Source organism: Polyodon spathula, chromosome 29, assembly GCF_017654505.1.
Source record: "Polyodon spathula isolate WHYD16114869_AA chromosome 29, ASM1765450v1, whole genome shotgun sequence".
In the NCBI taxonomy this organism is placed as follows: domain Eukaryota; kingdom Metazoa; phylum Chordata; class Actinopteri; order Acipenseriformes; family Polyodontidae; genus Polyodon; species Polyodon spathula.
This window is the reverse complement of record NC_054562.1, coordinates 110,572-123,911: the sequence shown is the minus strand read 5'-3', so window position 1 is coordinate 123,911 and position 13,340 is coordinate 110,572. Positions and strand designations below refer to the sequence as shown.

Sequence of the window (13,340 nt, the reverse complement as noted above, 5' to 3'; positions counted from 1 at the left end):
ATTCCACCCCCTCTATATAGAATGAACTCCCTCAGCTTCATAGAGTCCAGTGAAAGCTGCTGAATAATGTTCCCTTGTTAACATATTGAATTGCACCCCCTCTATATAGAATGAACTCCCTCAGCTTCATAGAGTAGTGACTGCTTAATGTTCCCTTGTTAACATATTGAATTCCACCCCCTCTATATAGAATGAACTCCCTCAGCTTCATATGAATCCAGTGAAAGAGGCTGAATAATGTTCCCTTGTTAACATATTGAATTTGTTGTTATATACTTAATGAAAAAGTTGACATTTTGAAAACTGTACTACTATTATGGCTTCTGGTAGACTTTTGCAATATCATTTTGTAGCTTCTTTGATTTATTTTATGATGTTTAATAAAAGATCTAAATTATGTTCACATAGTTTTTATTTTTTTTATTATTATGTCTCAATCCTAAAATTCTAGGTAATGCCTGTTAACTTTTTAGGCACACGTAAAATCTTTTTGCACTAATTATATATATATATATATATATATATTAGAGAAGGGCCCTTCCTCTAGTCCAGACACACACATGTGTGTCTATATATATATATTGACATATGCCACGATATATCTATATATATAGAATTATATAATATATATATAGACATAACATTAACAAAACATACACATTGATAACAAACAAACCTGTCACACGACCTCGACCACTCGACGGGCTTGTGGCGGTATATCCGGAGGGTCCGGGCGCGTGGACATCAACGTATACCTGAAGTACTCGTTTTCGCAGTTCGCGTTTGAGAGCGTACCTGAAGTGGAATGCTTCCCGACCCTGGACCGCAACGACGATCACAGAGAGCTGGAGCTGGTGAGCCCGAACCCCACCGAGGCCTCGCCCCAACTGGACTTCATGAGCTGCTGAGCGCAACTCTGCATGACAAACTCACAGGGCTGGGAAATGCGTTGGCTGCAGCTGCAGTGTAACGATGCAGGGAAATTGTGTGTCATTGCAAAGCCGTGCGACGTGTTCACTGTGAACCCCGATTGCTTTTCATTTCTTATTTGTTTCTGATCCGCTGTAAAGCACGTCTGTGATCTGGTCGGGCAGTGAAACGATATCAAAGGGAAAAAAAACAAAAAACAGAAACAGAATTTTGTATTGAAGCCGCACGACGCAGTTATTCGATGGAATATATTTAATATTTGCGGTGGTAAAAAAATCACCGAGGCGCTTGCCCACAAACTTGGAACAAAGAACGTCCAAAGTTCCACGCTGGTTTTATGTAAACATATTTGTACACACTTTATTGATCACCAGATTTGTGACTTGTAAATAAAACAGAGAGCTCCGCGGTACAGCTGTTACCCTTACTTGCAAACAGATATGAAGCGCCGTACGAACAGTGCGGCTTCGATTGGCTCCTTCCAGTGATTTCCACAGCAGTCGTTTCCAGGTCACTGCTTCCCCCTACTGGTCACAAGTAGAAACGACATCTTCGGTGAAAATAGTTGCCTTTGTATTAAACTTGTAGTATCCGAGTATAAGAGCTAAAGAAGGAAATGATTTGTCTTAGAGCTGTATTGTTCCAACATTTAAATGTAAATTCGGCCTGCGCTTCTATTGCATCTCAGTATAATACAGGATCGTTACATTGCTACTGCGGTGTCCCTATCTGTACAATACAGGGTCGTTACATTGATGATATCGCAGTGATTGATAATAGTCCGGGGGATCTGAGTAATCAATTATGCTTACAGCCTGTCGATGAATCAATGACGTCTCAATCACTCTGTCTGCTTCCCTTAATGAAGAACATTGTGCGACGCAGACAGTGGCATCAAACACCATGAGGTTCAAGCAAACTCTTTTCAAATTACAAGAAATTCTAATAAAAAAGTGATTAGATAGATAGATAGATAGATAGATAGATAGATAGAGAGACAGATACTCTGCTGTGATCCTATGAAGTAGTATAAAGCAGTGGTACTGCACAGTACGTCCACACACAGTCACAAAGGAAAGTCAATAATTAATCTCAGGTTCGTTAGGGGGTACCTTTTCTTCTTAAAGCTGTCCGCCCCTTTAATTTAATTATGAAGCGGGACGTAAACAGCCGAGAGCGTCTTAAACCCGTCCGACATTCATCTTTCTGGGTCTGACAGCTAATTTAATTAAATTAACGAAGGCACCGTTCCTGAGACAAGATGATTGATGCCCTGCACTTACAAAAGCAGCGCACAGTTCAACACCCACAACGATATCTACAGTTCCTGACAAACGCGCTGCCCCACCCTATTTAATTAACACATTTTGCGTCACAGTGGAATGAAATCATTTTAGGTTAACATATTGAATTACACACCGCTTTGTAGTTTAACGGAAAACTAAAATTCTAGGTGACGCTAAAAGTATGGCACAGCTGTACAAATTGATTGTAATGCATCTTAAATTGCCGTTACCTCTCTCTGTGAAATTCGTCACTAGATAATTCTCAGAAAGCTACCCATCTTTAAGAAAACAAAACAAAAAACGATGTATTTCAATTAATAGTCATATTTAATATACAGAATTTACAGTGCATCGTATATGAGGGGGGGGGGGAGCCACAAAATGCAACAAACAACCAAATTAAAGCTTTCTGAAGACTTGCTAGCACTTACCAGGTAGTATTTAAACGGCTATTGCCGTATCATCCACCAGGGGGTGCAATGTACAATGTAAAAGTCTCTTGGGCAGAACGCCTGGCTAGTGTTTCAGCAGGCGTTAAAAAAAATAACTAATATACAGCACAGGCCAAAAAAAAAAAAAAAAAAAATACAAAATTATTTGTCAACATGTCCCGTCCCCCCCCCCCCAACGTATTTTGTCTACTTTACACAGCAAATCATATCTTATAGATATCTTATTTATATGCCAGTTTCTATCTACAAGCTTTAAATGTTTATAAAATATAAAAAATATACAGAACATATTTTATAAAACAAGCAAAATTACGCCCACCCCAACCCCCCTTAAAACATGTCTGGGAATATTTTGACCATTCATGGGAGGTCATTCTTCCCAGAGTAGCTGTGAGCTAAAATAAAGCACACTGGTCAATTACAAATGAAAACCAGAAGATCCTGCGGCTTTCCTGGACCACCCCTGTCCTATAATGCCCCCTGCTGGTGACCAGACGAGTGGATAACGGTTTCATTAGCAGTCGCGGAGCTGGGGGCCACAATCTTTCCACTTCCGGCTCTCCCAGCCTCCCGGACCCCTGCCTCGCTAAACCCAGCCCCCCTCTTGCAGGGATAAGAAGCCAGCATGACCACCACCGCCCCCTTGTGGTGACTCCCGGTATTGCCCTTGCGGTACTCCTTGTAGTTCTTGGTCAGCAGCGTGTACAGGAAGGGGTTGACGCAGGAGTTCCCGTAGGTCAGGCAGGTCACCAGGTGATTGATGTAAATCTCTGTTCGCACGGGTAAAAAACGCAGGGCCTCCGGCCGGTACAGAGGCAGCAGCTGCCAGACCCAAAACGGTAAGAAACATGCCCAGAACGCCAGCACGATGGTGAAGATCATATACAGGACCTTGTGTTTGGGAGGCCGTGTCTGCCCCTGACCCACATTCCCTTTGGTCTGGGATCTCCAGTAGATTCGAGCCAAGCCGGCGTACAGGAACCCAATGATGACCCCTGGAGCCAGGATGCTGGTGGTGAAAAGCACCGTGAGGTAAACTTTATAATCCTCCTCGCTCCACGTGGGGGAACACATCCTTCTCAGACTCCCGTCTTCCACGAGCCGCTCCTCGAGATGCACCATGGCCATCATGGGAGAGGTCAGACCCAGGGACAGGACCCAGACTAAAGGGGCCACCACTTTCCGATAGCCCCGGGATCTCCCGGCTGCGGCCAGGGGCCTGGCGATGGCCGCGTACCTCTCCGAGCTCATGATGGTCAAGATGAAAATGCTGGAGTGCATGGTGAGAAGATCCAAAGTCAACAGGACTCTGCAGCCGGCCTCCCCGAAGACCCAGTCCGGAGCGAAGCTGTCATAGACGATAAACGGGGCGGTGCATAAATAAAGCAGGTCAGCCAAAGCTAGGTTCAGAACATGGACATACAGAGAAGAGGAGGACCTCCCGTGCCCCCTGCGTACCACCGCCAGGGTGTAGAGGTTACCTGCCACCCCGATGGCGCACATCAGAGACAGGAGCGTCCCAATCACCGCAGTAACTATAATGTCTTCAGCAGGGGGCGCCGAGGAGTTGGGGGAGAAGGCTGCAGACTGGTTCCTTTGCCAGGGTGTCCCCACGGAGGAGTTGGTGTGATGGTGGCGGGGGTTCTGGGGTTGGCTGCTGTGCTGGTAGAGCTCCATCATTTGCTGTCCCTCAGAATGCCCGTCTCACTTTGCGTTGCTGATTCAACCAACTTGGGTTCCTTTGCTCTTAGAAGGCAAACTGTGGTTCCAATCCGGCTTCATCCTTGAATAGGAACTGCAGTAGAGAGGGAGAATTGTGTCAATTACAGTCCATGGATTAGCTATTGGGACATGCAGCTCCGGCCAAATGTTTTGCATCACCTTATAGAATGAACTCCCTCAGCTTCATAGAGTCCAGTGAAAGCTGCTGAATAATGTTCCCTTGTTAACATATTGAATTCCACCCCCTCTATATAGAATGAACTCCCTCAGCTTCATAGAGTCCAGTGAAAGCTGCTGAATAATAACATATTGAATTGCAACTCCCTCAGCTTCATAGAGTCCAGTGAAAGCTGCTGAATAATGTTCCCTTGTTAACATATTGAATTGCACCCCCTCTATATAGAATGAACTCCCTCAGCTTCATAGAGTCCAGTGAAAGCTGCTGAATAATGTTCCCTTGTTAACATATTGAATTGCACCCCCTCTATATAGAATGAACTCCCTCAGCTTCATAGAGTCCAGTGAAAGCTGCTGAATAATGTTCCCTTGTTAACATATTGAATTGCACCCCCTCTATATAGAATGAACTCCCTCAGCTTCATAGAGTCCAGTGAAAGCTGCTGAATAATGTTCCCTTGTTAACATATTGAATTGCACCCCCTCTATATAGAATGAACTCCCTCAGCTTCATAGAGTCCAGTGAAAGCTGCTGAATAATGTTCCCTTGTTAACATATTGAATTGCACCCCCTCTATATAGAATGAACTCCCTCAGCTTCATAGAGTCCAGTGAAAGCTGCTGAATAATGTTCCCTTGTTAACATATTGAATTGCACCCCCTCTATATAGAATGAACTCCCTCAGCTTCATAGAGTCCAGTGAAAGCTGCTGAATAATGTTCCCTTGTTAACATATTGAATTGCACCCCCTCTATATAGAATGAACTCCCTCAGCTTCATAGAGTCCAGTGAAAGCTGCTGAATAATGTTCCCTTGTTAACATATTGAATTGCACCCCCTCTATATAGAATGAACTCCCTCAGCTTCATAGAGTCCAGTGAAAGCTGCTGAATAATGTTCCCTTGTTAACATATTGAATTGCACCCCCTCTATATAGAATGAACTCCCTCAGCTTCATAGAGTCCAGTGAAAGCTGCTGAATAATGTTCCCTTGTTATCATATTGAATTGCACCCCCTCTATATAGAATGAACTCCCTCAGCTTCATAGAGTCCAGTGAAAGCTGCTGAATAATGTTCCCTTGTTAACATATTGAATTGCACCCCCTCTATATAGAATGAACTCCCTCAGCTTCATAGAGTCCAGTGAAAGCTGCTGAATAATGTTCCCTTGTTAACATATTGAATTCCACCCCCTCTATATAGAATGAACTCCCTCAGCTTCATAGAGTCCAGTGAAAGCTGCTGAATAATGTTCCCTTGTTAACATATTGAATTGCACCCCCTCTATATAGAATGAACTCCCTCAGCTTCATAGAGTCCAGTGAAAGCTGAATAATGTTCCCTTGTTAACATATTGAATTGCACCCCCTCTATATAGAATGAACTCCCTCAGCTTCATAGAGTCCAGTGAAAGCTGCTGAATAATGTTCCCTTGTTAACATATTGAATTCCACCCCCTCTATATAGAATGAACTCCCTCAGCTTCATAGAGTCCAGTGAAAGCTGCTGAATAATGTTCTCTTGTTAACATATTGAATTCCACCCCCTCTATATAGAATGAACTCCCTCATACTTCATAGAGTCCAGTGAAAGCTGCTGAATAATGTTCCCTTGTTAACATATTGAACATGATCCTCCATACTTTCCATAAAACCCGACATAATCATATGTGAACTTTAGAAATACCTACAGCATCGTAGATATTAAATATTTAGTATAGAACCGCAGGCAAGAAAATGTAATGTAGTTTCTTTGATAATGATGTTAAAATATAAACCATTCATCAACTTTGTTTTTTTTTTTTTTTTTATATGTATCGCGATACTGAAATTCTAGGTGATCCAAAAATGTTGGCCGTAGCTTTCTCTATATATCATGGAAAATGACACATCAAATGTATTAAAATTAATTTTTTGCCCCCATACTCGTGAGAATGGCTTGACACTCAATAGAAGACTCATGGCTTTGCCGTTAGCGTGCTAGACCATTACTCTATTCTCACGTGTGTGACAGAACGCCACCCTTACATATTTGATAAGAGTTGTTACCAAGCAGCGAACCATAAATCTGCTCTGTGTTTACACAGTCACGAATAAAACGAACACCAATGACAGCAAATCATTTTACTTCGAAATGTAACGTTACCGAGAACAGAACAATAATTTAAAGGAATTAAATGAATGCATGTCATGCTTTTAATGAAGGCCTCCACAATCCAGTCCTTTGCGCATGCTGCCACCGATTCAACGTGCTGGTGGAAGCTGATCAACACTCGTGCCTGACGCGTGCTTTTAACCAGAGGGCACTGCCGACTCAGAAGGTATAACAGAGACACTGAAATAACCTATACGAACTGAGAACTTTCTTGAACCTGTAGTAGGATGGGATCGCGGGTTTTAGTAATGCAGGTTTCTTTCAAAACTGCACATTTTAGACATACACAGCCAGTGCAACAGCGAATCAAGTAAGACCTACAATGATTTTGTAGCTACTTTCATAAAACATTTTTTCCTGAGTTAAGTTTGAAATTCTCTCAACCAAACGTGTTGAATGTTAAAATATACATTTAATAGAATTCGGCTGTATTTAGGGCTATTAAAACATAAAATAACTTCAGAGCAAAAGAGATCTCGAGAAACATCCATTAACACAAAACCCACAATTTAACCCAGAATTCCGAGACGTGGTGTCACTCCAATAAAACAGAAGCACGCGGGCTTATGTCACTTTCATTAATCATTTATACAACAGCCTGGATTTTGCATTACAGTTTATTGATTTTAATCAACAATATCCTATTTCATTGTGACTTTCCTTCCTAAAAATATAGGGTATTCTAATAACTCTGCACGCCGCTGTGTTGTATAGTATCTGTGAATCGATCCATTGGATTCTCTTTCCCTTACAGCCGGCAGAAGATTATTTCCTCCTGATAATCGTTTCCAGTGAAAGGCAGCAGCGGACGAGTTTGGATTGATGTGGGTTTTTCTTTTTTTTTTTTTTTTTTTTTTTTTTTTAAAAGACCTGCCGATTTGATTTCATTTTGTTAAAAGGTTCTATGCTGTAACTCAAGCTGGACAGAGGATCTTAATTAAAACCACAAAGTCTAGTTTCGTTAATCTGTGAGCGGTGACACCGCGCTAAATAATGAAGCTCAGAAACGACCCGGCCAGCAGTAGAAAGATGAGGCTGGTTAGTGCAATTCCGATACAGGAGGGCTATTACCGAGGCGGCTCTGCAGAGCTTTGTCACGAAGCGCGAACGCGTATTTGTGTTTTATGTTTTTCATTCACACAGACCCGAGATACCGGCGCCCTGTCATTATTTTACAACACATTGATCAATGATTTGTATTTAATTGTGCGATGCTGAGCCTCTAAGAGAAACTGACGGACAGTATTAGAAATCACATTAGTTAAAACAAAACAGTGGTACAAAGATACACCGTGTTTGGAGCGGTTACTTTTAACAAAGTCTTACCGTTGCAAGTAGCCGCGGTAACTTCTTACAGTACATTGAAACGTGTTCTCAATCAAGCGCAGTTACGTTTTCCAGAAATAAAAGTCGCTAGGTATATATTTTTTAAAAACCGTTTTCATTTGCACAAGCCTGACTACTTTAATGCACTACAAGGTATATCCATAACAATAAACACGCACACACAACACACACACCTGGACCTCCTTACCAGCCGGTCTGATTAAAATCAATCGATTCAATGGGGCGTTATCAAGCAAAAATCATCTCATGGGAATGGGCCAGTAGTTTCGTACTAGCTTCCTAACCCCTAAATCTAACCCCCTACCCCTCAGCCTAATGCCTACAACTAACTTACTCCCAACCCTTAACCCTGACTGTGTTACTGTTCAAGTCATTTTTAGTGTTATTTCCACGCCGCTTGTTTAGCGCCTTCTAGCGGCCGCTACATCCGACGTGCGTTAAAGCGCTTGACGAGTCGGTACCTCCTGGTCCAGTCCTATGGGATGATTTCCCTTGATAACGTCCGATTCAATCGACTCTATTCTAATCAGACCGGGCACTGGCACTAGCGGCTATAGTTTCACAAGCCCTGTAGCAGGCGTGTCAATCTCGGTTCCTCGAGGACAGCAGTGTCTTCTGACTGTCGTCCCCCCCCCCCTCCCCCGAGCTCTCAATTACTTAATTGGTCTAATTATTTAATTAACTGGGACACATTTAACGCTTCTCTTCAGGCCTCAAAATGTTTCATAGGCAGTGTATCTTGAATCAAGTGCATTTGTAAAACCATCAACTGTAAAAGACCTTGAAAAATTAAATATGCCAAACTTAACAACTAATTAGATGAAGGATGTTAATTGAGAGCTTAAGTTGGAATGAAACCCAGAAGCCCCTGCGGCCCTCGAGGACTGGAGGACCCTGTCCTATAGTCTCAGTCTTACCTAAAATAACACCAGATTAGTATCCTCGTATCAAGCTGACCAGCCGGCAATGGTGAACCCAGAGGCAAAGTATTCAGTCAAGGAAACGTTTCGGCAAATCGCTTCTCCTCCTGCAACAAGTGTATTCACGTTTTATTCCACTGTAAAAAAATAAATAAAAAAAAAGAAACAAAGAAAAACAACACCTTATTGTTAAATGCACATTTACCTTAATATTGACTTCATAAAAACTGCACGTGTAGATTACTGCTAGTGTCTATTTCTGTATTTAAAAAGTGTGTGTGTGTATAATACGGCATCTGAAAATGTGAAGTGAATATACAAACATGACTGCAGATGTATAAACGCATCTGAAATGCAAGATGCGCTCTGTGCAGAATGTATGTTATTAATCTCGGAACTCGTTTATTTTAATCACACCGTGTTCTAGGATGATTTAGAATTTATATTTCCTAAAATCCCACGAATTAAAATTAAATGTGTTTTACTGTTAACAATATAACACTATACTTTCTTAATGTTGAATGAAAACTCTCCACCACGACAAAGCTACGGGAAAATTCCCACATTTGTATTCTATTCCACCCCAGGCAACAAACAAGATCCAGACGAGCAGAAACACTGAACAGTCTGGAAACAATTTCCAACCAACGCCATCCATTCACGCGGGTCCCTTTAGAAATCCACAGGACGAACTTCCCAACAGCTTCTGCGTTTCCATTTATTCTCTAACGCATTTCTACAGAATGTTAAGATGTGTTAAAATGAAACACAGTCGGCGTGTATTCGGTTGGGTATTTGCAGAGTTTGTGGGTAAGGTTTTTACGCAACTCGTGAAACAGTTCTGAGTGAACGTGTACGGCGTTTGTGTGAATCATTATTGGAAACGTCTTAGCGAGACTACTGAGAAAGGCGTGCAATTATTAAATATTGCCATTATGTATTTTATCAGTTATGTGTGTGTGTATATATATATATATATATATATATATATATATATATATATATATATATATATATATATATATATATACGTGAGGGAGACATATTGAATGAATACCCTTCTGATACAGCTCTGAAGATGACGCATCTATGCAAAGCTATTTTGAACTTGCTTTTCACTTGACACTTATTCTAAATCTATAAAGTAGCCGGAGGGGTCAGCGGTGTCTATACTAAACGCAGGAACGCGCTTTCATAGCCTTGTCAACGAATTATTATACCTACAAAAACAACTTGGAACAAATCCTAGCAATATATTTATATCAGTAAAACGAACAAAAACATCGTGAGCAACATCTTTACCAAACAACAAATGTGACAGCGTGTTCCTGAGAGGAGCAATCCATTCTACATTTCGTACACAAACGATACATTCATAAAGAATACGAACTCAATTCATTTGTCAGTTTGTTTTCAAACGCGTGTTAATTGTGACACTATAATACGACATTTACCGCATATTGTACCCCTTTAATATCAGAAGCATGTTAATAATTGTACACAATATAATTACATTTTAAGCCCTTCTAGCGATACTGTCTGCTGGTACAATTATAGAAATATACTGGTCTTTAAGCGTCAATTACTAGATAAACAAGAAGAAATCTAAAGCAACGGGTTTACCTGGGAGCTTGTCAATATTCACGTCCAATTACTTCAGATAGAAGACCGTTCTTCGTACTTTACAATGCTGCCGGTCCAGCTGGGTCGCGGCGAATAACAGCGTCTGTCACGCCGACCCAAGCGATCTATAAAAAGCGCTTGAATTAAAACAAATTTATTTATATATATATATACATTGATAAAAAAAAATGACTCGATTAAACACACACACACACACATATATATATATATATATATTATATATATATATATATATATATATATATATATAAATTGCTCTGGAAGTATTACCTCTTGTTGCTAAATCTTCAAACTCTTCCTCTGCAAAGCTGTTTGGATTTTAGTTTTTCTTCTCGTTTTGTTTCTCTGTTGCTCGAAGCGCACCTTTAGGTCTCCTCCACTTTTCGTCTAGAGTCTCAAACTTAAATACAAATCACACCGTGGCAAATCGGGCAAATAAATGTTATAAAGCGTTCCCAGAAAACTAACAAGACGGGAACTTGTGCTTACTGTAGCCTGCAAGGTGGCTGTGCTTTTACCAAATCTCCAGTGTACACCAGACACTCGCTGTCTCTCTCCCCTCCCTCTCCTGTCTCCCACCCCTTTTATACCTCTTTCCTTCTCTTTCTATCCTAACCCGCCTTGTCAGCTCTCCTCTTTTCTTCCCCTCCCTCCCTTCTCACCCGTCTCTCTTTCACCTGTCTCCCCCGCTCCTTTTTCTCTCCTCTGAACTGGTCGGACTCGCTACAACGTCAGTAGTAACGCTGCTCTGTGGAACAGGCGTTCCATTGTATCACTTCCACTCATTGCATTTGTACCTGTAGCACACGAAGCTTCCAATCGATGTATCTATTGTACGATGCATATTTGTATCTATATCTGTTAGTCTCACCCCCCCCTACCCCAGGGAAGGTAGTGGTAATCAGGTCTGTCACACCGGCCAATATAATCGTCTATTTATGTGATTTCCGACCTCCTTTCTGTCAGTTTTCGATCTATCTTCTCCCTCTCTCATTCCCTTTAGCTTTCTGTCAATTTTCAATTACCAGGTCTCTTTCTCCACTACTCTCCTCTCTCTTTTCTCTCTCTAAATGATCAAGTGTTCTACTAATCACCATTTAATCACCTGTCTCTCCTCTCCACTCCCATCCTCCCTACTCCTCTCTCTTTCTATCCCCATCTCTCTCCCTCTCTCCTCTCCTCTCCTCTCCTCCCCTCCCTCCCTCTCTCTCTCTCTCTTAGCGTATTCATGCCAGGTATGTGTTGAAATTCCTCACACCCTGCTGGGACTGGTATGTCCCTCCCTCCCTTTTCCTCTCTCATTATTCATTACAAAGTACAGCATTGCACCTACTCTCTTCTCTGAAGCACTGGGGACACGGAGACACATTTTCAGGACCAGTGACTTGAACAACAGTTCCAGGAGATCACCTAGAATTTTAGGATTGAGACATAATTAATATATATATATATATATATATATATATATATATATATATATATATATATATATATATATATATATATATATATATATATATATATATAGTATTTCATATTACATTTCAAAATGTCATTTTATTTTTGTCTCTTCTTTCTTTCTTTCTTTCTCTCTCTCTCTCTCTCTCTCTCTCTCTCTCTCTCTCTCTCTCTCTCTCTCTCTCTGTCAGAATTTCAGATTCTTGTCTCAGCTGGGGTCCACACTCATTCTGTCTCTCTCTGTCCTTATAAGAGCAGAATCACCACAGTCTCGCAGACAGCTGGAACACACACTGACTCTCACACACACACACACACACACGCACATGCACACGCACATGCACGCACGCATGCACACAGAGACACACACACAGACTGACTCACACACACAGACAGTGCACCACTGTATCCAAAGTAGTAATGCTCTCAAGCACACACTAACTCACACACTGAAATACAGCAATCCATTCCCTTACCTCTTATCAGCACTAGCAACTTTATCACAGACCGGCTCCCTGTTTAAAAGAGGGGAGCACTTTAGTTTAGAGATCCGTTAGAAGTGGATGTACTGAAAGAGGTCCTAAACAATAACAACAAATCAAATGAACGATGATTGAAGAAACAGACAAATAAACAGAGAGAGAGAGAGACAGGCATAGAAACACAACCAGACCTGAAGAGACAGACAGACTGACTATGTCCGTTATAAGAGATTATAAACAACAGAAAAAAAATGGCAAAATGTAACTAAAAGTAATTACTTTATGGGTAGAATGTAATCGGTTACCACATTGCATTACTTCTCTTAAAAGAAACCACTTCAGTTACAAGTTACTGAAAAATTTTATCAGATTACTGAAATCAGATTAGTTGTAGCCCCCCCCCTTTTTCTTTTAAACCAGACTAAAAGTAATTTTACTTTTTTCACATCAAATGAAAGGCAGCGTTTTATTTTCAGCATCACTCAGTAACTAATCACATTACTTAAGAAAACTCTACTATATAACACCCAGAACAAGTTGTTCTTTTATGATGTGTCAAATACGAAAACGCACCCACCCTGGTTCAGTTACATTCAGTATGAAAACAAGAAGGTACCCTTGTGGTTGTTTTCCAAAAGCTTTTTATTAAACACACACACACATATATATATATATATATATATATATATATATATATATATATATATATATATATATATATATTATATATAGATATATATATAGATATAGATAGATATATAGATAG

The 13,340-nt window shown here is 40.8% G+C and overlaps 1 protein-coding gene across 1 annotated transcript; it reads right to left on the bottom strand.

Annotated features, from left to right (window-relative positions):
• Positions 1 to 839: 839 nt before the first annotated feature.
• LOC121302226 (urotensin-2 receptor-like) lies at positions 840 to 9,588 on the bottom strand. The gene is made up of 2 exons (XM_041232061.1): positions 8,988 to 9,588; positions 840 to 4,463 (listed from the first exon to the last, which is right to left on the bottom strand). Exon 2 carries the CDS (start codon positions 4,346 to 4,348, stop codon positions 3,137 to 3,139), a length of 1,212 nt encoding a protein of 403 aa, XP_041087995.1. The 5' UTR covers positions 4,349 to 4,463; positions 8,988 to 9,588; the 3' UTR covers positions 840 to 3,136.
• Positions 9,589 to 13,340: the final 3,752 nt, after the last annotated feature.